The 27,878-nt window shown below is 41.5% G+C and overlaps 2 protein-coding genes across 4 annotated transcripts in view; both read left to right on the top strand.

Moving 5' to 3' along the window:
- The first annotated feature begins 1,341 nt into the window (after positions 1 to 1,341).
- On the top strand, positions 1,342 to 17,064 carry LOC120550768 (elongation of very long chain fatty acids protein 6-like). The gene is made up of 4 exons (XM_039787605.1): positions 1,342 to 1,669; positions 8,526 to 8,657; positions 12,487 to 12,638; positions 15,220 to 17,064. Exons 1-4 carry the CDS (start codon positions 1,575 to 1,577, stop codon positions 15,648 to 15,650), a joined length of 810 nt encoding a protein of 269 aa, XP_039643539.1. The 5' UTR covers positions 1,342 to 1,574; the 3' UTR covers positions 15,651 to 17,064.
- Positions 17,065 to 24,951: 7,887 nt separating this feature from the next.
- The window catches only part of LOC120550767 (transmembrane protein 150A-like), a 41,579-nt gene continuing 38,652 nt past the window's right edge, over positions 24,952 to 27,878 (top strand). The window contains exons 1-2 of one of the 3 annotated variants that reach the window (XM_039787601.1): positions 24,952 to 25,326; positions 25,885 to 26,114. The gene's annotated coding sequence lies outside the window, so the exon portion shown is untranslated. Of the gene's footprint in view, positions 25,327 to 25,712; positions 26,115 to 27,878 lie in introns of those variants that run through there. The other 2 variants (XM_039787603.1, XM_039787602.1) reach the window with 2 other exon arrangements.

Genomic DNA, 27,878 nt, shown 5'->3' with positions numbered 1-27,878 from the left:
GTTAGCCGGGATCAGATGCTGGGGGAATCTCTGTCTGTCTGCTAGGTTGTAGCGATAGCCTGTTTTGTCTTGAAGTAATCTGATCCGTATGCATACGCTTTTGTATTTTGCAATATCATTCACTAAAGCTTGTTATTAACTTTAACTGGACGAATCTTGAGTCTTAATTTGAATCCTGAGTCTTTTCCTCTGATCTACCAGTAAACGAACACTATTCAGTGACCATAGAATTGGAGTCAGATTAAGTCTGGTCTTTTTAGGGCCAGACCGGTCATCGGTCACATTTTAGAATAAAATCTTACATTACCCAGGCCAGGTGCCCAGCACAAGGTTTAGGCTACTTGACTCAGGAAGTTAGGTTGTAGAATCATCCCAACTTGGTTGAGTCTGAGTCAAAGTGACCTAGTGTTGAGCATGGATGTATTATAATAATTATATTGTTGGGTTAGCCCATATTTAATCCATCTTGGGCTGCAGAAACAACTCAAGTTGGCTAATATTCAACCCAGCATATTTTAGTGTGTGGTACTGGACTGACTCACTGGGAGTGATGGGGTCAATGGGGTCAACGTTTTCTGTGTGTTGACGCCATTGCAACCGTCACAGCCATGCCCCGCCCCCTCCGCTTCCATCACTGCACGTTCCAAGAACAGAGAACGTGCACTCACTGCGTCAAACCGCAGAGTGACAGCGCGAAGAACCGGAAACGAATGCTTTTACCTTCACAATAAAAGTTAGGACTGAAACTAACGATCAAAATACCAATGAGATTTCAATAGAGCCTGAAATTATGTCTTCAAATACCTTATTGCGTCTCTAAAACTAAAAAAACAATGGAATAGTTAAACAAGCATGTGAGAAGTTGAACCAAGTGCATTTTTATTACATAAAGTAGACTACTTAATTAGCTTAATCTTTAACCAAACTAGTCTTTGATTCTTTTTCTGTTAATTACTAACTTGTTACTCATTAGTAGTAATTACACCGCATTATTGGTAGCATATTCCAAGCTGATCTGAGCTGTTCTCTAGATAGTTTTTCAAGACTGTGTAATAGGCTACATTGTGCAGCAGTTGCAGTAGGCCTACAAAGTAGGTAACAGTGCAAATAACAAATAACAATTAAAAAAATATGCATCATTATTATCCCTTATCTGAGCCCATATAAATACCCCCAAACTAAAAAAGTGTCAATATTGCCTGACCTGAAGCATTAAAGGCTGCCAATATGAAAGCCCAAGAACAATGGCACACTCATTTGCTGCGTCATTGCGGCGGCGCGTTTTATTTTGAAAGTTCAAACCGGAAAGCATTGTTTGATTTTAGCTAGCTTGATGGCCGTGAGGAAAGTGAGAGGCAGTGGGGAAGTGCATCTGGTGGTACCTCATCCTCTCCCGTCGTCCCGGACTCCAGCCGGTGATAATCCAGTTAATATCTGCTGGATAAAGGAGCAGAAGTCACGCTGTCTGTACCACGTCAGTAGGCCGGTTCGGCGCGGTCACGTTTCTTTCCTCCCCGCCAAAAAATTCTCCAGAAACTTCGGGTGTTTATAGCGAAGAAAAGCCGATAAAAAAAATGAACGCGAGTGAGCTAAATCCCCCGCTAGCGGAGTATGATTTCGAGCGACTTTTCGACGAAAGACGAGCCCTGGAATGGATGCAGGAAAACTGGTATGTATACGGGAGACAATTATCTTCCAGAAATGCTAAACAAATATGATAAAAATGTGGGCTTGGTCCTCCTCCTCCTCCTCCCGTACAGACTGTGGTGGGTGGTGGGCTCTGTCTGCATCGTTACCTCATGTCCTGTCAGCGCTGCTCGCCATGCTGACCCAGTGTCTTACATTATTATTAAGCTGCCCACATCTCCTCCGTGAGTGTGATTTATTGTGCACGTTACTGTGTCTAGTCCCAGGCTAAAATACATCGAAAATCCCCTAAATTAGCTTTAATTCAAACGTCCTTGAGGATGCAAGACACGACTTCATCCGTGCTCCCATAGGTCGGTCTCAATTGAATCTTTCTTTTAATTAAATTAACAGCTGCATGGGAAATAACTGTAGCCGTGTGTGCTGTGTATGCAGAAAACGTGTGCTGTCACTTGAATACACACAAAGCAAATGGGTTCAATCAGAGCTCACATTGATACAGAGTGTTGTACAGAGGGAGAGATCCCTCACATTTAGCAACAGGGAAACCTAAGAAGACCACATGTTAAGTGAGCCTATGCAATGCTGTGTTTCTGTTACAGAGGCAAGTGAGCTGTCAAATGAAGCCTAATAAAGCTCCAGGGGGAAAAGTGCAACACCATCCCCGTTCCCTCCTCCACTGTGCACACGTGTGGAAGATGTAGACTCCTTTTTAAAGAGTAGCGAGTGAAGGAAAGCCTTGTGTTGATGATTGGGCCTGCTTCAGCATTCCTTCTGCTGAGTCGTCATGTAACTTGGCTGTTATGTCACACACTTATTCGTCCAGACAAGCAGGTTCATGCCAGTTTGCTTCAATTTACATAACAGGATGACTCCTTTTCTTTCCCTTAAGGCCCTGACACAGCAACCCGATTATCGGCTATCGGACAGTCTGGCGAGGTCGCTGACTCGAGTCCGTTCCGTGCCGTCATCAGTCAATCGGAGGAGCCGTCGGCTTTAATTAGGGCTGATTTGACATGTTGAATGAGTCGGACTCGATGACCAGTCTGATTGGTGGAGTGCGAGGCCTTGACTAGCGAATCAGTGCGCGAGAAAACCGGAGCTGACACCGCGTTTCTTCTTATTATTAGCCATCGTGACCATGACTGACAACAGCGTGCTCTGGGCTAGATTTATCAAGCCGTTTGCGCCTGTTTCCAGGCGCTAATTGGTCGCAAAGACGGACGTAACCGATGCGGGCTATTTACAAACAGGGCGCGCTTGGGTAAAATCGCAGATCGTCTGCCACATGAGCGAGAAGAGACAAGTTGCGCTTTCAATATGCGTTCGTGGGAGGGTCGTGGGGAAAGTGGGAGTTCCACCCAAAAAGGTGGGAGGATAAGCGCAAAGTGCCCCTAATTATATACTCCGTGGTATTTATAAAGACTGCCAGTAGGAGCGCGCCTCTATTCTGCGGGGGAAATTCTCCGCCTCTTAAAAGCCGGTCTAAACCAGCCGCAGTCGAGTTTCCTCGTAGACCTTTATGCCGCTGGTGAAATGGCAACAGTCATTTGAGCAAGACGAAGACATAGGCGAGGCTGAAAATATTTTTAACACAAGAATCACACTTTGTCAGTGAACACAACATCATTTAGCGTTACGGATCAAGCAGCCATGCAATATTAGAGTTACTGGAAGAAATCAAAGATGAAATTGAATCTCCATCACCATATTAATATAGTCATCAGTATCGAGGTTAAAACCCCCCCCCCCCCCCCCCCCCCAGTACGCTGATTGGCTGATGGGTGTCAGGGTTGATAAATACTACGCAACATGTGGAAGCATAGCGTGCGCTATTACCGAACTCTCATAAACAGACGCAGCGCAAACTCTGCTAGTGTTAGTAAATCAGGCCCTCTGTGTTTACGAGGTCTAGAGAGATGTTCCGTCATTTCCGGTTTTTAATTTTTTGGGGCGACAATACAGATTAGCGCCGCCTGCCGTTCTGGAGACGTATTACGTCTCGTGCACGCGCAGAACGTACGCTCAAGTCGGCGTCGTCCGAGGTACGTTTTTGACCTCGGGGAGCCGACTGATCGGTCCGATGGTCGGCTGTCGGGTTGGTGTGTCGGTCCTTAAGCCTCCCCTCTTTAGTCCCAACTGCTTCTTTGTTGGTTCTGGCACCAAGGGCGTAGGTTTTCAACATTGGGGGGTGGTGGTGGGACACACATGTTATAACCGTGGGGTCTCGGGGGTCCTAGCCCAGGAAGTGTTGAGCGTCAAACACTTCATTTCCTGCATTCTGGTGAATTTTTTTGCAAATGTCTTTATTTATGTAACATGATTATTCACCTGTTTTGTTCAAAAATTTCTGTATATTCAAAACATCCCACCTCTTTCCTGATGTTTTTTTAGGAACCATGTACATCTCAACAATCTATTAGAGAATGAGACTACCGTTAAAGCCAGAAGCTCCAACGTTTAAAACCTACAGAAACGACACGACATGACACATGAAATTACATCTTAATTTTTCAAGCTCCTGTTGTGTCCTTTAACCCCCCCCAACGTAGACACCGTTCTTTTTTTTTTTTCGAACATGTTTTGAGCCCCTGAACGGTTAGTTTTACCTCGTTTGGGGAATGGATCATATTTTTTTGAGGGTGACAAATCTACCTCTTCTAAATATTCGGAGGTGTGTACAAGTGTCAATGAATTAGTGCCGATACGATTGCCTGCATTGCTTTTCTTTAAAATTAGGATTGCAGATATTTATTTTGATTATCGATTAATCTGTGGATATTTTTTTTTAATGAATGAATGATACCTTTATTGCCCCCTAGGGGAATTTGCTTTGCACAAAGAGCATGCATACATAACAGCACATACTGCAGTGTAACTTTAAAACTTGGCCTGCTGAACTGTTATTGTAACCTGACTCACCCTTCACTTATACACACAAACCCTGTCGCTGTCTGATGTGTGTTGTGTAACCAACGAAGACATGAGATCAAGTCACAGGCGACCCTGCCAGCTGGTGTCGTGTTGCATGAAATATTTTTTGTTATATATATATATATATACATACATACATACATACATACATACATACATACATACATACATACATACATACATACATACATTTATCTTGTTGGATTCACAGAAGTTTAATAAAGAAAATACATGAACAAAGGAGTTTAGGGGGGGATTTGCTGCTTTTCAGAAAGACTTTTTTAACCCCTATTTTCCTCCGGTCGTGTCTGCGCTGCGTTCCGAAAGCGCCGCGAGCAATAGCAGCCGTTCAAGTCGATGCTTTATATTCCACCAGCTGTGCCGCGGCGCATCCCAGAAGCGGGCGTGAAGCGGCGCTTTGCGCTGCTACAGACTCACGCCAGCCAGGTCTAGTATCACTCGAGCCGCAGGGCGTTGAGACAGCCGGGCAGGAAGGGAAACCGCGAGAGCATCCAGTCAGTTTACCAAAAGACACCGCCTCGTCTACAACACCACAGACGACAAGAGATTCATCTCGGAGGTGGAAAAACATAATAAGATATAGGGCTGGGCAATATATCGATATCGTGATATGAGACTAGATATGGTCTCAGGTTTTGGATATCGTCATATCGTGATATGATATAAGTGGTGTCTTTTCCTGGTTTTAAAGGCTGCATTACAGTAATGTCATTTTCTGAACTTACCAGACTGTTCTTGCTGTTCCATTATTTGCCTTTTCCCCACTTAGACATTATGTCCACATTACTGAGGATTATTTATCTTAAATCTAAGTGTGGAGATATTTTGTTAAAGCACCAAATTGTCAACCCTAGAATATCGCTGCAATATCGATATCGAGGTATTTGGTCAAGAATATCGTGATATCTGATTTTTCTCCATATCGAAAGAAAACGGCAGAAAAGGGAAGGCATGGAGTTTAACTGTAGGAGTGCTTGGAGTGGAAGGTACTGTAGATACTAGCTTAATAAACACGGGATTGTTCTGTAAAGTACTTTTAGAGACAATCAGATCTCGCTGGGCAGCAAGACGCTTCCTTCTGAGACACAACGCAGCCTCTCTACGATCGCAGCCCTGAACAATCTGCCTCTTTGACACTGTTATGAAGTGGGATGATGAATGCATTCATGGAGATTTTGTGTATCGTCTATATATATTTATATATGTATGTTTCTATGTGTGTATCTACTGTATATGTGTTCTTGCTGTGAAAAAGTATATCCTTTTTAGGACAATAAATTGTAATCTACCCTTTTTTAAAATATTTTACTCTAGCAGCTCCTCTCTGGACATCCCTGGGGGCTTTTGGCTTCATGCAGGTTTTTTCTGCTTCCAACATGGTTGGACTGGGAATGGCTACCCGAAGCCCCCGTAGCATTAACTGGGTCAAGCGGCATCTACTCGGCCTAACGTGTATTATGCCAATCTGGATTAGTCATCTGGTCTATTCCCAAACCACCTCAGACACACGCACAGCCTCCCAGATTTAATGCAGTCACACAGTCTGGATTTAAAGAAAAAAAAAAAAAAAATCCAGCATTGCTGTTCTTTTTCTTGCAGCAGCGTCACGGTGCACACATCATCCTTTTCTCTACCATTTAGTATTCTGAGTGGAGAGTTGACCTTTTCCTCTCTGTCGTCATATTCTTCTGTTAATTGAAATGATATCGCTGGTGGTTGTTGATAAGCCGGAGGGAGGGGGGAGGGGTGCCCAGTTAAAATTGCCTCATCACTCCGATCTGGCAGTCTAAATGGTCACTGTGTCAACATCTAATCTCCGTTAATCCTTTGCTGTGATTAAAAATGAGGATAAGTATAAGGCTGAAGGATGGGTGTATAAAAACATGATGTACTGGTCGTGGGTTTACCTGACTCATGGCCTCAGCAAACAGACAGTCAGATCATTTCAAATCAAATTTCACTTTATGAGGTTTTTTAACATTAATATGCGTTCCCCCAGCCTGCCTATAGTCCCCCAGTGGCTAGAAATGGTGATAGGTGTAAACCGAGCCCTGGGTATCCTGCTCTGCCTTTGAGAAAATGAAAGCTCAGATGGACCAATCAGGAATCTTCTCCTTATGAGGTCATAAGGAGCAAGGTTACCTCCCCTTTCTCTGCTTTGCCCGCCCAGAGAATTTGGCCCACCCATGAGAGAGAGAGAGAGAGAGAGACATCATGGCTTTCAAACGAGCAAAGTGCCAGTTGGTCAAGACCACACCCCCACCCTCCACCTTGCCCCCCCCCTCTCTCCTCCTCAATAGCTACAGACACAGAAATGGCACATCCTAAGGAAAGGTCACTGTGGGACTGGCTCTAGTGGCTGTAATTCTGCACCAAGGCTGAATTTCAGGAAAGAGACTTCAGATACAGTATTAGGGGACCACTAAGGTCTATATAAAAGAGACTTCAGATACAGTATTAGGGGACCACTAAGGTCTATATAAAAGAGACTTCAGATACAGTATTAGGGGACCACTAAGGTCTATATAAAAGAGACTTCAGATACAGTATTAGGGGACCACTAAGGCCTATATAAAAGAGACTTCAGATACAGTATTAGGGGACCACTAAGGTCTATATAAAAGAGACTTCAGATACAGTATTAGGGGACCACTAAGGTCTATATAAAAGAGACTTCAGATACAGTATTAGGGGACCACTAAGGCCTATATAAAAGAGACTTCAGATACAGTATTAGGGGACCACTAAGGTCTATATAAAAGAGACTTCAGATACAGTATTAGGGGACCACTAAGGTCTATATAAAAGAGACTTCAGATACAGTATTAGGGGACCACTAAGGTCTATATAAAAGCATCCAAAGAGCAGCATGTCATAGGACCTTTTTAATTGCAGTTGTCTGGTCCTAATTGTGTAATGTGGGTTACGTAACAGCACTGTATCTGTATAATCCGGTAGTAGTTCAGGGCCTGACTCAGGTGATTTAGGGTTTAGCACGGCTGTTTGTCAGGAAGCTGTCTTCTTCCTCTTTTTGTAACCTGATAAAGGTCAAAGAACATTTAAAGGAGCTTATTTCAGATAATTCAACTCAACACTGATTCTAAAATACTGGCTTTTTGGCTACTCCTTATGTCAAATGATGTTGAAGGAAATATTTCTTATCATTTGTACTAAATCTACAAAATCTTTAACACTGAAATCCCCACGAAGTAGCAGGTGTATCCGTTTTCTCAATTTCTAAGAGACAGTTGCTGGCTCTTAATTATCTGCAAAAACCTGCACACTGCTCGTTTGTTCCCAGTTCTTCTTTACGCTCAGTTGCCAGTTTATTAGGTACACCTAGCTTAAACTGATGAAACAGTCCTGCAATAAAACCTACCTTCATGGAGGATATACTATATATTCAACTGCATTTTGGAGAATCTAGTTAGTTGTGCTCTTATATTGACAGGTGTTTCTATTATTTTGTCCACCCTATTAATATTAATGAGGCTAGGCTAAGCAACAGACACCTCACTAGAGCTGCAAAGATGAATCGATTAGTTGTCAACTATTCAATTAATCACCAACTGCTTTGATAATAAGTTGGTTTGATTCATTTAAAAAAAAATCTAAATTCTGCGATGTCAGCTTGTTAAATGTGAATATGTTCTAGTCTCTTCTCTCCTCTGGGACAGTAAACTGAATATCTTTGAGTTGTGGACAAAACCAGACATTTCAGGATGTCACCTTGGGCTTTTGAGAAACACTGATCCACATTTTCTGACATTTAATAGACCAAATAACTAATCGACAGATTAATCGACTTTGAAAATAATCGTTAGTTGCCGCCCTACACCTCTCACTTTCCCAGATAATAAGGTCTATTCTGTTTTATTCAGTAGTGCTGATTAGTTTATAATAATGCTGTTTCCCGTCCACAGGAGCAAGGCGTTCATGTTCTGTGGCCTGTACGCTGCGCTCGTATTCGGCGGTCAGCACTTCATGAGGGAAAGGCCGAAGCTGAACCTGCGACGCCCGTTAGTGCTGTGGTCTCTCAGTCTGGCCATCTTCAGGTGAGTCCCAGTCAAGACCGCTGCAGCGCCAAAACCGCTGGGCTTTGATTTAGTGGAGTCACAGGAACTCTAGTCTCGTTTTGCCAGACCCTCCTCCAAAGCGCGCTGAAGGAGGGTCTGGCGAGTCCACACAGCATTCGGGGATGGGAGGAAAACGTGCTCTGGTTTAATGGCATTTCTTTAAACCAATCACAATCGTCTTGGGCGGTGCTGAACTCCACACAGAGCCGCTGCAAAGTAATCGTGCGAGAGAAAGCTCAGATTGGACAGATAGTCTAGCAAGCTGTCTGGATTTACCCTGCAGAGATCTGAGGAGCAGTTAACCATAGTCCTCACAAATCCACCGAATTAAAAAAAATCCGGTGGAATTTCGTGCAGCACCGGAGCAATCCCGGAAGTGGAACGTGAAGGATATAGACGACAGGAAATCTAATGTCTGATTTAGTCATTTATCAAGAACAACACCAAATGTTCTCCGCTGTGATCCTCCTTAAACGTGAGGATTTGAGGCTTTTTTTCCCCTTATTTATATAATTTAACTTGAATCTTTTTGGGTGTTTTTTCAATTGCTGAATTTGCTCTGGAAAATGGTCCGGGACATTTCATAGACTGAATGACTTACATTGAATTGAATTCAGTGATCGACCAATTGATGGATACAGGAAATGATTGTAAGTTACACTCCCAGTCTGCAGTGTGTTACAGAGGATAGGTCTAACAAAGAGTCTAAAGGTCACTGTAGGCCAGAATATCATTTTATTTCTCTTAAGATAAGAGATGAGATAAGCTGTGTTAACCGCTCACAAAGGCGAGTAATTCGACTGTGAATTATGAGGCTTTCTGGGTAAACGGAAGGATTACATCATCATCATTGCTCTTAACCTACAGGACGCCACCAGTGCTGGAAGAGCGCTGGGAATGTGTTGGCGTCTGAAACCAGTTCGATGACAGAACTGTCACCAACACACTGGATTTAAAGCTGTGTACTTAAAGGACGGGCCCGAATATAATGCATGAATGATACGGAGTAGAACACAGAGGTAACAAGAACCTCTTGCCACGGCTGCACAATTAATTCAGTTTTAATCACGAGCACGATTTTGGCTTCCCACAGTGATCGACAGCAAGTCAGGACGAATTTAGAGACAGACTAACACGGTGTTGGTTTGTGTCTTTTCATGGGATTAGTTGACAATAAGAAATATATGTAGGAAATCTCTCGGTTCATCCTTTACCACAACCTAAGAAAGATGAAGGCTACATTTACATCGCTACGTTTTGGTTTAAAAACGATTATCTTTTTCTACGTTTCCCCCTCTCATTCCCCCCTGCTCTGGTGTTTCCCCCTCTCGTTCCCCCTGCTCTGGTGTTTCCCCCTCTCATTCCCCCTGCTCTGGTGTTTCCCCCTCTCATTTCCCCCTGCTCTGGTGTTTCCCCCTCTCATTTCCCCCTGCTCTGGTGTTTCCCCCTCTCATTCCCCCTGCTCTGGTGTTTCCCCTCTCATTCCCCCTGCTCTGGTGTTTCCCCTCTCATTCCCCCTGCTCTGGTGTTTCCCCTCTCGTTCATTCCTCCTGGTGTTTCCCTTTTTCTATTCCCCCCCCCGTGTTTCCCCCTCCCCATTCCCCCTGCTCTGGTGTCTCCCCCTCTCATTCCCCCTGCTCTGGTGTTTCCCCCTCTCATTCCCCCTGCTCTGGTGTTTCCCCCTCTCATTCCCCCTGCTCTGGCGTTTCCGAGCCCCTAAACTGGAGACATTTGAAAACCCTTCTGACCGTTTTGGTTTGAAATCCGCGGGGTTGTGTTGCAGTCTCTTCTCTGAGACTAACCTACTAACGTTACCATGGCAACTACCGGTAATGGGCGGGGTATACATGCGGTTTCCTGTTTACCCCGGCACAAGCATGCCCAGTATGTGAGACTGTTGATATTTTGGTTTGGGCGTCTAAGTTTAAACTGAGGTTAGTTCTTCAACTGGAGCTTAAAAAACGAAAACGTAGCAATGTAAATGTAGACGAAGAGAAGAAACGGCCACAGTGTGATCCAATCAGCGTTAACATGGCAGCTTCGTGGCTTGGCTTGTAAAGATGTCAAAATAAGATTATTTCTTTGATTCATCACCGATAGACAATGAAAGTGAAGGAGGGAGTCTGTCAGTCGTCATTCCAGTCATACTTTTTTAGTTTTATCTGTTCTGCAAAGCAGTGGAGAGATGTATTTACATTTTTTAAGTCAATAGGGGAAACTAAATACCAAACGAGATTACAGTTTGAGCTTGCAAAATCAAAGAAAAGTCGTATAGGGTTTATATCTGCTCGTTTGTTTTTTTAATATAGTTACAACATTACTTCCTGCAATCCCTGGATCAATGTATGATTGCACTGTGCTATGAATGCAGGGCTCTCAGAGGGTTGTATCGACAGAGCTGAACAATGGACGTGTTGAGTAAACTCTGGAAACTTGCCATGGGTTGTGAATATGGTGCTTTTAAGGCTAAAGTTTGTGACCTAGGAAGAGTCTTGACTTTTGAAATGAGATGTTTTATATTCTATATTCAGCGATGACTGAATGATTACACCGTCACACATCAGGGCTCCAGACTGAAAGCATCCTATTTTATTCGAGATTGATGTGGGAGAGGACTGTATTGAATGACATGAACTGTTTTGGGAGGCCTTAGGAATGATCGGGTTGTGTGCTTCAGCCTCAGCCTGTATCGTGTGTATAATATCCAACGAGGTAACCTGAGAATTAAATTAGCTACTTAAAATAGAAACCGTGAGGAAGGGATTTTACTAGTGTAAAACTGGATATTGGCTCTGATCTCCCTGTTTGAGCTGGAAGCAGAAAGCCCAGATTGGATTTGTTTTGATCAGATTTGATTCTAGAAGATTTAATAGCATCAGGCGGACTCTTCTCAGAATATACGCTGTGAACAACATTTTTACAACAGTAGATAAAATTGCTTTAAGTGCAAATTAAAAAACCACAGTCTCGGATAGTGCTTCTATCCTCAGGCCATCAGGGTGGTAATGCCCCCTGCACATTTCTTTATATAACTTTTTTTTTATCTTGCATTTTTATCCTTTTTATATTTCTTTTTTCTTATCTGGTCTTTTAGCACGATCTTTGGGGTGGATTACACTGCATTTCACTCCACATATTAATTACAGTAGGTGGCAGCTAAACCTTTTAAGGCCTTGGAATTATATGGAATGACTTTTCACTTCATATTGTGGACTAAAAAGGGAACCAAGAGAAATGATTGATCTTGCATTTTTAAGGGTCAATATTGGGTCATTCAACTGAAAATCTCAGTCCAAAAATCTGTTTTCAGTTCAGGATGAAAGACAAGTTGGTATTGGATAGGGCTGCACAAAACATTTTATTTATTTTTTTTAAATCGTCATCGCGATATCAACTGCCGCAATTTACACATCGCGAAAAACACTTTTTTTTGTGTTAGTTTAAAGAAAAATTCTGTAGAAAATTGAACTTAATGTTTTTTTAGCGGTGCCTTTTTATATATAATTCAATGTTCAGTTTGTTCAATAAAAGAATGTCGGCAATGATTTCCTTTCATTTGTTTTAAATTCAACAAGCCATTTGTTGTATTTTAGCCGAATACTGAAAGCAGCAGAACTGAATACACTTTAATATTTGTTTATTTATCACATTGATATTGTTATCGCGATATTCAACAACGTTATTGCATGTTTTCCTCATATCCTGCAGCCCTAGTATTTGAGCAGCTCTCAAAAAAAGAAGTCAGGAGACAAGTAGGCGTTTTAACTGTCTGCTAATGTGTGTTGCATGTTGTGGGTTCACTCTGCAGTATCATAGGAGCACTGAGGACCGGACTGTACATGCTGCACGTCCTCACAGCCAACGGCTTCAGACAGTCAGTGTGTGACACCAGCTTCTACAGCGCCCCCGTCAGCAAATTCTGGGCCTACGCCTTTGTTCTTAGCAAGGCCCCTGAGCTGGGTAAGGCTTCCTTTAGTACTTTCTCTCTCTCTGATATTGTCCTAAATGTCAGAATCTACTGAAATGTGAGATGATCTCTATTGTAGGTCAAAAGATGATGAAACAATGGTTGTATGTAACTTAGAAGTCTAAAAAAAACACATTTAATTACTATTTAACCAGAATTCTTAATCTCTTGACCATCATCTTTTTGGGAGTTTAAGATGACATTTCTTGATTTATCTCCAGGTAATGAGTAAACATGTTGAATATCCTTTCAATAAAGATGAAGATAAAAAGCAGCAGTGCTGTTACAGCCTTCTTACGTCAGGATAGTTCCATGCAACGAGTCGCAACTTTAAAGTGGACATATTATGCTTTTCAGTGTTGTCTGTCCTATGTACAATGTTATAATGTTCAAATAAGGAGGTAAACGTATTTTAGAGAAATCCCCGTGAGCTAAAACGTTCAGATTTCCGACTGTTCTGAACGCTCCGGCGCTCCAACAGAGCATCTCGCACAGAGGGTGAATACAGGTGCAGCAGCCATGGGCAGTATGAGAAAATACACTAAACATTAAAGCATGTAAACAAACATGTTCTAGTACAAAATACAAGTATGAACCTGAAAATGCGATATAATAGTTGCCCCTAAACCTTGAGTGACCAAATCAAATCCCTCTTGGAGCACTTAAACTCTAAGGGCCCTATTTTAACGATCTAAGCGCACGTTGTGAAGCGCCTGGTGCAGGTTTTTGTTGGTCAATGGCGTGATAACTTTCTGCTGCCACAAGATAACATGATGCCAAGAATGCACCTGAACACACCTCACTGTAAGACCAGCATGCCCATGGGCGCACAGATGGGCGCAGGTGCATTTGCTACTTAAACAACGTTGGCGCTGGACGGTCTTAAAATAGGAAAGACACTTTCAGTCACTAACCTTAAGAGCTGCCTCTCTGGGCGGCGATGCTGTCTCCCTGTCTGCACGCTGATCTCGTCTCTTCATGTTTTCTGTCGGACTCAGAGACCGGAGTGCTCTGGGAAATAGAGGCAGATGCTGAGGTGGCAACAAAATCCCATTAGTGGATGATCGATACAGCGTTTCTTCAGCCGCAGACAGGAAGAGTGTCTTCATCCACCTATTGGTCGGGCCATTAGTTTACTACAGGATCTATACTGTTTTAAGACCTGAATATGTTATCTGTCCAAATAAGCCTTAAAAAAATCTGAGATAAAGGATCATTCTGGTTTATGATAACACAGCAGTATCATCACAATAAAAACTGATGGAGCAAGGAAGCAGTCAGATCCTCAAACAGGTTGTAAACAAGCCAACAGTTATTTTGGAGGTAAACTTAAAATGAGTGCAGCTCTTCTTCCATACCTTACTTTGAGAGTAGCACACAAGAGCTTTGTCTAAAAGTGGCAGAATATTGATTTAAATTGGGAACTATTTGATCAAAGAATAAATCCCTATTTACAAGGGGACCTCATGTGATTTAGAAATTACCCCCACCACCACGTCTGTGTTTCATGCGGTGCATTCCCCTCGGGATAAGTGAAGTCTGTATTTTCCTCCAATTTCTGACATTATCCCAGGGAGACGAAGTCAATGCTCTGTTTAAAACTTTCATTTATAACTGCAAACACCACCAATACGACCCTAAATCATAGAGATGCAGATTCCCACGGGACTAATATTACCACACAGCCTCTGTGTTTGGGGAAACATGGTTGGTAATTTGCAGTGGATTTTTTATGGCAGATTCACACAGGATTAAAATCACAAACGACGTTTACTAATCCGAACAGGAATGCGATGCCAGTTTTCATCTCATGACAGTTTACGTTAATCGTGCTACAAACACATTTGGCTGCCGTTTCCTCTCCCAGGTAGGGGTGTAACTATTCTGTCCTCAATGATCCAATATCATCGATGCAACGTGAAAATATCGATGCATATCGTTATCTTTAAGATAGCCCTTATTTTTATATTATTCCCACTTTATATTTATTTTTATTAAAAAGAGTAGTTTGTTTCTAATATAAATGGAAGAGCTTAGTAATAAAATTGTCAAATCATATTTTAGTTGCTTTTTGCAAATGCATGTAACTGATTGTGTTAAATGGGCTTGTGTATCGTCTCATTATGCTCGCAGGCCCCTGAGTTGAATTGAATCAAAATCATATCGTGGCAGACTTTGTGATATGATGAAATGTTGTATGGTTGTCCTAAGAATCAATATCATATTGTATCGTGATAAAACGTGATTTTCACCCCTATGGACCAAAGTACGGAGAAGGACTGGTAGCTGGAGAGGTGCCAGTTCACCTCCTGGGTACTGCCAAGGTGCTCTTGCGCAAGGCACCGAACCCCCAACTGCTCGGGGCGCCTGTCCAGCAGTCGCAGCCCCCTCACTCTGACATCTCTCCATTAGTGCATGTAGTATCTATAATCTATCATTAGTGATAGTATGTGTGTGTGTATTTCAGACCTGTGTATGTGTTCTAACAGAGTGAAAACATTGTCATTTCCCTTGCGGGATTAGTATGAAAGTATAACATTTTATTGAATGAATTATTTAAATGATTACTCCCAGGTGACACCGTGTTCATCATCCTCCGGAAGCAGCGCCTCATCTTCCTGCACTGGTACCACCACATCACCGTGCTGCTCTACTCCTGGTACTCCTACAAGGACCAGGTGGCGGGCGGCGGCTGGTTCATGACCATGAACTACGTGGTCCACTCGCTCATGTACACCTACTACGCGGCACGGGCGGCCGGCCTGCGGGTGCCCCGTCCCTGCGCCATGGTCATCACGGCCACGCAGATCCTGCAGATGGTGATGGGCCTGGCGGTCCTGGGCCTGGTGTACCACTGGATGCACGACGTGCACTGCCCCTCCAACGTGGACAACGTGGCGTGGGGCTTCCTCATGTACCTCAGCTACTTGGTCCTCTTTGCCTTGTTCTTCTACGACACCTACCTCCGAGGCTCCTCCGGGGACAAAGGATCCAAGGCAGAGTAGCACGCCTGTACTGTGCTGCCGAAGTGTGCCATTACGTAGAAACGACCAACAGCGAGGGGCCACGAATGTGTGAGTCACAACTAGGTAACTGGTTGCTCGGCCCTCCTCTTTTTAAGACCTTTTCACTTGACTTTTTATAGGCATCTGTAGCTTAACACAGTGGATTTAGAGCGCTAGGAAGGAGAGTGGTTCCGACTGAGCACAGCTTATGATCTCCTGATTAGTTGGGAGTACAGTCTGGGAATTGATTTAAGAAGGGGATGGAGGAATAACATGTTTGTGTTTGACTTACATAGTTCTCACTTCATTTATATGATTGCCTTGGTGACTTACTCATGGCCAGTATAAAACAAACAGCCCTATGAGGGCTAAATGTTTGCCAGAGGTGTTTAACAAATGTTTGTATGTTGTAATGAAAAAAAGTGATCATCCTTGATGTATACGTTAAAGCTCTGAAGTAGGAAAAAAAAAAAAAAAAAAAAATACTTTTATATTGTTAAAAGAATAGTTCAACATGTTGGGAAATGCTCCGCCTATAGTACTTGCAAACACTTCCTACAAAGAAAGGTTTAAAAACAACGTGTGAGTTTAGGTGGGACTTATGTGCTAGAACTACTTCTTGACAAGCAACAGTTTATCCATCCGCCCAGTACTACTCATCTCAGTGTAGCGCAGGTTGCAAGGCGCTGCCGGTGCACAGGTTTTGGTGTCTGCAGAGAGACGGTCTGTTCTCACTAACCGTTCGTACACATAGCTACGAAAAGACACTGACAAAAGACACTGACAAAAGACACTGACAAAAGACACTGAAAAAGACACTGACAAAAGACACTGACAAAAGACACTGACAAAAGACACTGACAAAAGACACTGACAAAAGACACTGACAAAAGACACTGACAAAAGACACTGTAATTCGTTTGTATTCCACGTATTAATTATCGTGAGCACCACATTGACTGTTGCTGTATAAGACGGCAAAGATCCACTTAGGGAGGAGGTTGGGGTGGATGTTTGACTTCTAAAACGCAGGGCTTTCAAGCCGGGGAGTGGAGGTTGTGTCCCGGAAGAAGTTAAGGGGAAAACCCAAGACTTTCACCCAGGAAACGGGTGTTCGTGTCCTGGGAGTAAAACTTAAGGGGACCGGTGTTTTAACCCAAACCACAAACTCTTTTTCTAATCTTAACTAGTCATTTTGGTGCCTAAACGTAACTGTCGGCACCTTTTCTTCAAATAAACATAACTGTAACAGGCGCTAAACTTAACTTTCATGTCTGCTAAACGTGACCTCTTGGCGCTCGCTGTAATTTTGTGGGATATCATTGGAACCCGTTTATGAGAATGAGACGTTGGCACCAAACATGGCGACAAGACTTCAGGAAGCTGCGCACAGTCAATACTTCTAGAAAGTAACGTCCCCCCTAAAACAACAAATGATCTTTTTAACATTTCTCTTTATGTACGTATAAACACAAACCACATAACGTGTTAATAAGTGAGCGTTGGAAGTGCTGCTTTATGCTAAGCTAAGCTAACCACGTCCCAACTCCAGAGCTTTAACGCTCCGACAGAAAGTGTAGAAGTGTAATTACCCAAAATGTTGAACTATTCCTTTTAAAATAATGTCCGTTTGAGCCCTGGCCCAACTGTGACCTGCAGGATAGTGAGTTTATGATTACAAAACACACACACACACACACACATCAACACACACACACACACACACACACACACACACACACACACACACACACACACACACACACACACACACACACACACTTTAAATATGTAGGTTCAAAAACTGTTCTCCTCATAAACCACAGGGCATCTTTTATTACTAGCCTGTGTGTGTTGACAGTAAGATGAGCCATGCTGTCACACACACTTATTTGGAAAATAAAAAAGGAACACTGGCGATCAGATTAACGCAGCCGAAACTTCGTGAGCTCTCCCCCCCCCACGAGCACTTTGTAGACGATAAGATCTGAACACATTCCTCAGCCGACGGCCGTCCCAGAGCAAACGACTTCTAGGAAGTAGGTTGTGTAACGTTTAGAGCTGAAGTCCTCCCGGCCCCTGTTCTTTCTGTTCTTTTGTTAAAGCAAGTCATGTTTACACACTGTGCACATTTTGCCTTCTTCATCTCACCTGAGAACTTACACTGGACCAAGCCCAGTCTGCATCTCCCCTTCATGACCAGGAGAGGTTGTTTCTTTTTTAGTTGTTGTCGGACGATTAAACCAGCGTGTGTGTGTGTGTGTGTCCCTCCCACAGTCAGCCATACACACCCAAAATTATCTGTCTGCATCTACTGTAGAACTACAAGTACTTTGTTTGCTGTAAAAGACTTTAGAGCGTCAGTGAGATGTAAAGAGGTGTGAGGTTGTCCAATCGCTTTACGCAGGACTAATTATGTCATTATCAGATGAACCAGTTAACCGTCACCTGCAGTAATGTCCTCCAGAAAGGTACTCAATTATTTAGTTTATAGCACTTTAATAGAAACGGACTTTAACATAATGATATAATAAAAAAGAACAAACACAGGGAAACAAAAGTGATGCTTCTAATTTGAGTTTATAAATCATATTCATAATCGCAGGTTTCCATTCACCTATTTTATTTTTTGCATTGCATTAGAAGAGCAGAATGAAAACCATAAACTTCCTCAATTGTGCAAAGCGTTTTTTACGCTCGCTTGAGGTAGTTTTTGCTTTTGTAGAAAGAAAAATAATGCTCTAACTGGGATATGGAAACGCCATTGCCGAAATAAGTTCTGACGTAGCGAATATTAAATAACAGAATTGATCAGCTGTTTTCCTGTCGGCATCTTCCTAGATATTCCCATAACGGGTCTTTGTCTGCGGACAGCATGTATCATGGCCAATAAAGTATTTTTTAAGTCTTTTTTTCTTTTCTTACTCACTGACATGAAAGAAAAATTTAACTTGCCCAATCGAACCAAATTCCTGAAGACCCTTTTCCATTTTCCTCTTTCCTCTCGACTTGTTTTGTTTCTGGTTAGCAACCTCTACGTCTTCTGCTGTTTACCGGAGGATCACAGCCACGTGTAGCTTGTAGCGCTAACGTCAAACCAGTTGATGGAAAGGCAATTTGTCTTTCCGTTTTGTGACTATGCGAAAGTTTGCTTAAAATTCACTAGACGAGTGAATGTGAACCACTAGGGGTGGGAATCACCAGAGGCCTCGCCATACTATATCATCACCATACTTATGTCACGATACGATATTATTGCGATTTTTAAACACACACACACACACACACACACACAGAGCAATTTCTTACCTTTTTTCCAGCCTTTCCAACTTTTTCCCCCAATTTCTAATTACTGTATGTCCCCAAAAGGAAACTTTGTCAAGATCTTGTTTTATCTAAAAAGATACATTTCTGTTTGTTCATCTCACTTCAATTTTATTGCTGCAAAATGGGATTGTCAAGCAGACAAACTCACCAACACATATATACCAATAGATCCATACTTGGCGTCTGTGTATCAATACAGTATTGCCACGAAAAATAACGCGATACTATGCTGCATCGAGATTAATAAGATTAACGCGTGAGGTGCAAACGGTCTTCTTCCTTTTGCAAATATTTGTGAATGTGTGGAAAATGCTCACACACACACATAGTTACACATCTGGCCCCTGGAATTTCTGTTTCGTTGCCCTTTATATTAATGTAATCATGCTTCATCCTCTGCTACTTGTACACTGGGTTTGTCCTGTTTTTCCTTGTGTGCTGTAATCCAGATTATTTAAATACACCAAACCCAACCTACTGTAGATCCCCACAGGGTGCAGCACGTGATTTGGTAATCACTGAACTGATAAATTGATTCACATTGTACTTTAATCGTTCAAAATGTGGGCTGTGAAAACGTCTGAGGTGTTAAACAGAAAATAACCGTGATCGTTTGTGCTGCACTCAATGAGCTGCCATGAAGGAAGATAGAAGATTTGTCCAATGTAAATAAAAAATAATCTATTTATTTTCTTAATATATAACCTCCTCCAGCAGATCTGAAGTGGTAGATGTATTCTTTTCAGGATGTCAGGCAGTCAGCTGTGCTTCCTCTTTCCATCCAAATGTCATGTTTGTGTGTTTTCTTCATTCCTCCCATCTGCTGACAAACTCATCGTGACACGTTTTTTGTTGTTTCTGCCTCTTAAATGTTGAGAGAGGGAAGGATTATTATGAAGGTAGACTCTTAAAGCCATTAATACTTCATGTTGAAAGGAGTGTGTTCCATTTAAGTTAAAGTAGTGTAATTTCATGCCAACCTTTTTTGTGTTTTAGGTTCTTTTTAGGTGTGTCGTTACAGTTTATAGCGTTAAATGGAGGGGAGCTCAAAACTTATGAAGTGAAGATGTCGGTTCTGCCATAATGTTTAACCACTGTTATTGTCTTTTTGTCGTGGAGGAGCTGACGTTTACATCAGGCACTTGTCCTTCCTGCTGAAAGCATGGCTTTAAAAAAGGGACACGATTTTGACAAGATGGTGTTTTTAAGTTTTTCCAGCTCCGACATCCAACAATCTCAGCACGTGGTACATTAGTGGGTGATTCCGTCTTCACGCACACTTTAGTGGAAAAGTCAAACTGCCATATTTTACCTGTTAGGCTGGAGATATACTCGCTTTTTAACCACGCGTCGGCAGAGACAACCGGCTGCATCATGAACCGAATGGTTCCCATACTTGGCGATGTACCACGCATGTTACTGTAGGATTCCACTAGAGGGCACCAGAGACCTCAGAACGAGTAGAACATCTGGAACATCATGGCTGGGGGAAACGACACGCCATCGGCACCTAACCCAGTTCATTTTTTCCAACATTTTCTGCCGTGCATGAACACAACGGTCTCGGACTCGTTTCCATTTTTGCAGGTTTGCACGTTAACTTCTGATATGGTACTGCTCTGTCGCCAGCTATTTCCATAGGTGTCACTGTGCAGCGGCAATGACATCGTACAGATGCGGGTAATGGCGGACTCGTTGGCAGCCATCATTCGCACGCAAACGCATAGTTAGAAGCAAGTAAATCTCCATCTTGATTCGGTAGCGCTGTAGGGCTGGGTAATGAACTTGATACTTTTTAGGCACCGACCGAATTGCCTCTAAAGCATCAAGTATCGAAAAATACCTCGTCATTCAATACCCAACATCAATAACCTAAAAATCTCATCCGTGTCAGTGAGCCAATAAGCACGCAGCATGCTTCTACCAAGATCTGATAATGCCTGTGATTGGCTGTCTAACGTTACACAGAGACAGGCTGACGTAGTAGGAGCTGGAAAATAAAAAGGTTGTGCCGTAATGTTTCTTTTTGTTAAAATGGATTTCATAAAATTGGTATAGAAAACAAAAGTATTGTTTAGGCACCGGTATCGAAGTCACCTTATTGGTACCGGTATTGAAAATGTTTTAACGAAGTCCTCTTTCTGCTCGGACAAATTAAATATTTGCCGTTTTGAATCTTTGCAGATTCAACATGCAAGTATTTCAACCCATGCTCCAAACCATACAACAATTTTCATACGATTACGGTTCACAGACACCCGTGGAACGTTCAATCTCAAAAATGGCGTGCACGGTTTAGCTACGGTTTCCTGGTTGAACAACACGTTTCCTCGGAGCGGTGTGCAGCGGGCTGTGAGACTCGTTTGGTGGGCGTGTCTCTGGTTTATTGGCTGTGTCCCAGGTGATCCTCAATCAGCGGAGACGTGTCTGTAAACTCTCCTGGGTGGAAGTCCCGTTTTTTTAATAATTTGTCACTTTCTGCTTTGATCAGTCATAATTCCGGGAGGCCACTAGAGGGCGCCACCGCTGTAAACGTAAAAATGACTTTATTCAGACTGATCTCGTGAAATGGCGTATGCATGACCCGCCAATTCGTATGCCATTATTGGCGTGTTATCAAGACGCATAATCGCTTTTTATCGTGTTTATCAACGCCGTTTGGCCTCCATTGACTTACATTACTTTGCGTGTGAATTTACACCGTAGCGAGTAGTATGAAAGGGCGAAAATCCGCGTATGGAGATTGGATGGATGGGTAAAACGCAGGACTTCTCACCCAGGAGACCAGGGATCGCGTCCCGCGTGTCACGTTTCCTAAACCCAACAGTTGCTTTCTTAATTTCCAAAACCCAAGCCCGTTCTTTTCCTAAACCGAACCCGCGTGTGACGTTTTCCTAAACTCAACAGTCGCTTTCTTCTCGCGATAGGTTTACGGTACAGGCCAAAAGTTTGGACACACTTTCTCATTCAATGAGTTTCCTTTTTTTTTATTTTCATGACTATTTACATTGTAGATTCTCACTGAAGGCATCACAACTATATATGGAATTATGTACTTAACAAAAAAGTGTGAAATAACTTATATTTTAGATTCCTCAAAGTAGCCACCCTTTGCTTTTTTATTAATAAGGGAATAACTTCCACTAATTAACCCTGACAAAGCACACCTGTGAAGGTAAAACCATTTCAGGTGACTACCTCATGAAGCTCATTGAGAGAACACCAAGGGTTTGCAGAGTTATCAAAAAAAGCAAAGGGTGGCTACTTTGAAGAATCTAAAATATAAGACATGTTTTCAGTTATTTCACACTTTTTTGTTAAGTACATAATTCCATATGTGTTCATTCATAGATTTGATGCCTTCAGTGAGAATCTACAATATAAACAATCATGAAAATAAGGAAACACATTGAATGAGGTGTGTCCAAACTTTTGGCCTGTACTGTACGTGCGCTGTATACGGCGTAGACATCCACGTGGATAGCTCAAAATGCGTACAAATAACACGCCACTTAGCATGAGAAAGTGGGCGTGTATGTTCACGCGGAGTCACGATGCCATGTTGCGTTATTGCTGCTTGAACAAACGACCTATGGGAGCGTTTTTTGGGAGGACAGTCTCAAATATTTCATTATTCCAGAAAGTGGAACTCAAACGCACCTTTGACGGTGCAACCTGCAGCTGGGTAACAGTTGAAGGAAAAGGTTTAGACTTTTCCACCAAGGTTGGCGTAGAGAATCCCAGATGTACGAGGTGCTGAAACCCCCGTTAGGACTCGGATCCGTCTTTACCACCGACACGTTGCCATCACGTGTTTCAGTACTTCTCACCACGACCGAACCTGCAGTTTAACTGGAAGGCAGCAGGAGGATCATGTAAAGAAGGTGAAGGCTGTCTGAAGTGTTTTTAACGTCAGTAATGATTCCCGGTCAGGACCTGTTTGAACAACTTTTAAACTTGAAATTATTATGCGTCATTTGTGTGCCAAACAATGCTTCTGTTCATTTGTTTTCTATCAATGTGAGCATGTTGGTCTGTGCATTAAAGCTACAGTTACGCTGATTTCACCCCGGTGGATTCTATGAAGGAGAAAAAAAAAAAAACAGTTAGAAGGGCTTTTGATGTTGAAATGTATGTAATAAATAAATGACAATAATGGTTTTAAAAGGTCTTCGTTCATTGTTTCAGAGGGGAAGGAAAACAGTTAGTTTCAAGTCTTAAGACTTTTGTAACTGATTTACAAATAGACTCACACAAATCCCATAAAGCAGAGCTATTCAACAGGGGGTCCTCAGAGTCATTGCATAGGGGCCTCCAAATTAGTATTTTAAAAAAAATATATTAAATGTCTTAACATGACTCCAACATATTAGCAAATATAAATCCCCACTGATGATAGGTCTACTGGCCTATACGTAAGGTAGTCACTTAGGTAGCCATCCACAGATCCAGTTCATCTGTAAACATTTATGTTTACCTTTTAAAACATGATTTATAAAATCATGCCAACAATTACTATTTTAACGGTTTCGTATTCTATGCAAAAAAGGTACACAAGTCTTTAGGGCATTTTTAATTTTTGTTTTATATCAGAAAAAAATGGGACATATGAAATAAGCGCTGAAAATGTGTACAAGAAAGATTTTACAATTTAAAAAAGGCGTCAAAAACTTTGAAAGAAAAGGTTGACGGGAAGACAACACAAGGGTCAATTGTATACTATATATATGGATGGATAGATAGATAGAGGTCCTTGGTTTAAAACATGTTGAAGGCCCCTGCCCTAAAGTCCTTTTTAAAAATGATCGTTAATAAAACTCAGTTTGAACGTGCTCATATTATGCTCTTTGTCAGGTTCCTAATTGTATTTAGAGGTTATATCAGAAGAGGTTTACATGGTTTCATTTTCAGGTTTTGCAATATTTATAAGAAGCATTTTATTGTAGCAAACTGTGCCAACTAAAGTCTTCTTCTCTGCTGAGGACTGATTGATTTAGGAGACTGTATACTGGAACTGTTGACCCTAGGCATCCCAGACCCCCTGTTGAATATCGAATATAACCGAGTATTTCTGCTCTTTGCTTGGTTTCTGACTGGAGCATCAGAAGTAAGTGGGCCTCAGGTGTTTTAATCTGAAGCTGCAGCGCCCTCATGTGGCAGACATTCAGATTACCGGAACTCTGCTGCAACAGCAGCTTCTGGAAAACACTGGAAACTGCTCTAGCGCCATTTATTTCCCTTTTAAACACACGTTAATTGAAAGCAGCTGTGGAAATATCTGCGAAGCGCACGCGAGGAGCCACGTTTAGGTTGCTTTCAGGTGCCACGGGGGAAAGAAATCTGGATCACAATCAGAAAAGGATTTATTGCCAAGTGAGTGGCTAATTACACTGACAAGGAATTTGCCAGTGGTGGATGGTGCATTATACATAAGCATATTAAAAAGGACATTTATTTTTTATAAATATGTAAGCATCGTGTACACAGGACAACGAAAGAAAAAGTGTTAAAGCAAAAAAATTAATAAGTCATAGAAAAGTGCAGCAACAATAAAACAACAATGGAACCTGGTTTAAGAAGGGCCATGAGGTGAGGAATGGGTAATTCTGAAGGCAACGTGATGAGGTAATGACCAAGTTGAATCGGATCTATTCATTTCAAACTTAAAAATCCAAAGAAATATTAAAGATCTGAAAACGCTGACTTTCCCAACTCTGCAGAAAACCTCAACACACCACACCCACCCCTGCCATCTCAGAAACAGGAGCTTACAAATGGGCACTTGAAGGCATCATTTCCGGTTTCCTGGAAAACATTTGAGCTTATTTTAAAGGGAGAAAAAGAAAACACGAGATTCAATATAAAAATTATTTTATAAAAATAAAAAAAGGAAAAAAATAAAAACTCAAAACAACACCTGCAGCTGGTCGCACTAAACTGTATGGAGTCCACTCAGCACACACACACGTTTATAAGCGCTCACATAAAAGTGATAGGAAAAGGACAAAACATACATTTCCTAACACTTGTTGAATGAAAAGTGGCTTTAAAGCAGCTCAGACTTTTTAACTAACCTAACCCAAATAATGCTGAATAGTTATATGTAGGGAGACCGGGGATAGTTGTAACATTTTTGACATTTCTGACTGTATCTCGGAGCTCTTTTAAGCCAGCGCGTTCAAAATGTGATACAAACTAATTACAAGTGTCAGCTAAACGGTGTAGCGGTTATCTCTGGACCCCAAACAGAAAACGCATGGTTTACTGTCAAACACAAGGAGGAAAATGCTACAATTGACCCAAAGTCCACATTTTAATTAGAAAAGAAAAAAAAACCATTTTGCTTGGGGTAAGTTGTTACATTTTCTAACCCAGACTCTTGTTACTAAACCCAGACTACTGTCGCCATGAACTAGCTTAATATACTAGCTAACAACAGCTAACAGCCTGCATTAAAGCTATCCATATACACACACAATAAACAAGATTTAAGTTTGTTGAGTTTAAATACAAAGCTGACAAGTAAAAAAAAAAAAAAAAAAAACGTCCTTACCTAAAATAGTGTTTTCTTTCTAAAATGTGCAGTGTCTGCCACAGGGGGCTGAACATAGGACTAAACTAATCAGGTGTTTACAACGTGTTCCTGATTGGAGAAAATGGACGCGTTAGTACAGCTGACTATCCCTCCCGGTCTCCCCTATGTATTTTATATATATTATAATATTATATATATATTTTTTTATGTATTCAAAGAAGGCAAATTCCTAGTAGCCTAAGTGCTACTTACCTGGCAACACATCTGTCAGCTTGTGCTTGTGCTAAGGGGTAAAAACCCTCCCGAGTGAGTGTGAACTATAGGAGGAGTTTATAAAGTCACCGCTGTCTCCTCTCCCCCGTCCGGCTGCAGACGGAGGACAGGCTCCCTGTACGTTGGATGAATGAAGACGCTTTTCTCCGAACACCGGACCCAGCTGGGATAAACTTGCATCATATTTGTCATTTTTTGGACAATGAAATCAGTTGCGGCTGGTGCAGAGGAGCTCGGACAAGCTGCGACTTCGTGCAACTTTTCTTCGAGTTTGGAGGAGCTGAGATGAAGAGGAGAGCCTGACGCTTTCTCCAGCGAACAAACCAGAGGTACGATCAGACATGCCAGTCCCTGTACTGGACCTCTGCATGCACACTGTAGTAGTAGTAGTAATAGTAGTAGTAGTAGTAGTAGTCGTCAGTGGTGGAAGAACTATTTAGATCCTTTTACTTAAGTAAAGGTACCAATACCACACTCTGGTTTATATAATAATAATCCTAATCATTTCAGCTGGACTTTAAGGTCGTTATATTGTTGGCTATGTTTCATTAAATAATAAAGCATCATATTTTATAAACTACATGTGTTTTGTGTGCAAACATCTTAATGTGTAAAGTAACTAGTAACTAAAGCTGTAACAGATGAATGTAGTGGAGTAACTAAAGTAACTAGTAACTAAAGCTGGAATAGATGAATGTAGTGGAGTAACTAAAGTAACTAGTAACTAAAGCTGTAACAGATGAATGTAGTGGAGTAACTAAAGTAACTAGTAACTAAAGCTGGAATAGATGAATGTAGTGGAGTAACTAAAGTAACTAGTAACTAAAGCTGTAACAGATGAATGTAGTGGAGTAACTAAAGTAACTAGTAACTAAAGCTGGAATAGATGAATGTAGTGGAGTAACTAAAGTAACTAGTAACTAAAGCTGTAACAGATGAATGTAGTGGAGTAACTAAAGTAACTAGTAACTAAAGCTGGAATAGATGAATGTAGTGGAGTAACTAAAGTAACTAGTAACTAAAGCTGTAACAGATGAATGTAGAGGAGTAACTAAAGTAACTAGTAACTAAAGCTGTAACAGATGAATGTAGTGGAGTAAAAAATACAATATTTCTCTCTGAAATGTAGCGGGGTAGAAGTACCTCAACATTTGGACTTAAGTACTTTGAGTAAATGTACTTAGTTACATTCCACCACTGGTAATAGTAGTAGTAGTAGTAGTTTATTCAGTCATCATATAACCAATAATTCATGTCTCTTTAGTGAATCAGAATCAGAAAAGGTTTTATTGCCACAATAAGTTACATTTATGTGGAATTTGCCCTGGTGAAAGGTGCATAAACAAACAAACAAACAGACATATTGTCACCTTCCTAAAATAATGGCGTAAGTCATTTTTTTTGACAAAAATGATTTCTTTGCCTAAATCATCTTCTCATGGTGCGGGCCACCTCTGGTGAAACTGCCTACATGCTCAGTTGAACAGGTCATGTGATTCTACACCTTTTAGTATAACGGTCCTGTGTAGAGCTGCAGAGATGAATCGATTAATCAATTAGTTGTCAACCAATAAATTAATCGCCAACTATTTTGATAATCGGTTTGAGTCAAAAAGTCTCTGATTCCAGCTTGTTAAATGTGAATATGATTCTAGTGTCTTCTCTCCTCTGTGACAGTAAACTGAATATCATTTGAGTTGTGGACAACACTAGACACCTGAGGACGTCCTCTTGGGCTTTTGGGAAACCCTTTTTTTGACATCTGACATTTTATAGACCAAACAACACAACTAACTGATTAATCAATCAAATAAGCAGTTCTTTCAGAATCAGAGAATTTTTACATTAAAAAATGACTCCAACAGATTCGATTATAAAAATAGTTTAGTAGTTGACAACTAATCGTTAAATCTTTGCAGTTCTAGTATTAAATGTCGGAAAACCGTGGTCTTCAAATGTCTTATTTTGTTCAACTAACAGTCCAAAAGTCTAAGACATTCAATATATAAAACACAGAAACAGAGAAAATCCTCATATTTGAGAAGCATGAACAAGAAAATTGTATTAATCGGTTAATCTTGTGTCCCAAAAGT

The sequence above is a fragment of the Perca fluviatilis genome, chromosome 21 (genome assembly GCF_010015445.1).
Source record: "Perca fluviatilis chromosome 21, GENO_Pfluv_1.0, whole genome shotgun sequence".
Taxonomy (NCBI): domain Eukaryota; kingdom Metazoa; phylum Chordata; class Actinopteri; order Perciformes; family Percidae; genus Perca; species Perca fluviatilis.
Note: the sequence above shows the minus strand (reverse complement) of the source record. Positions and strands in the feature narration are given on the sequence as shown.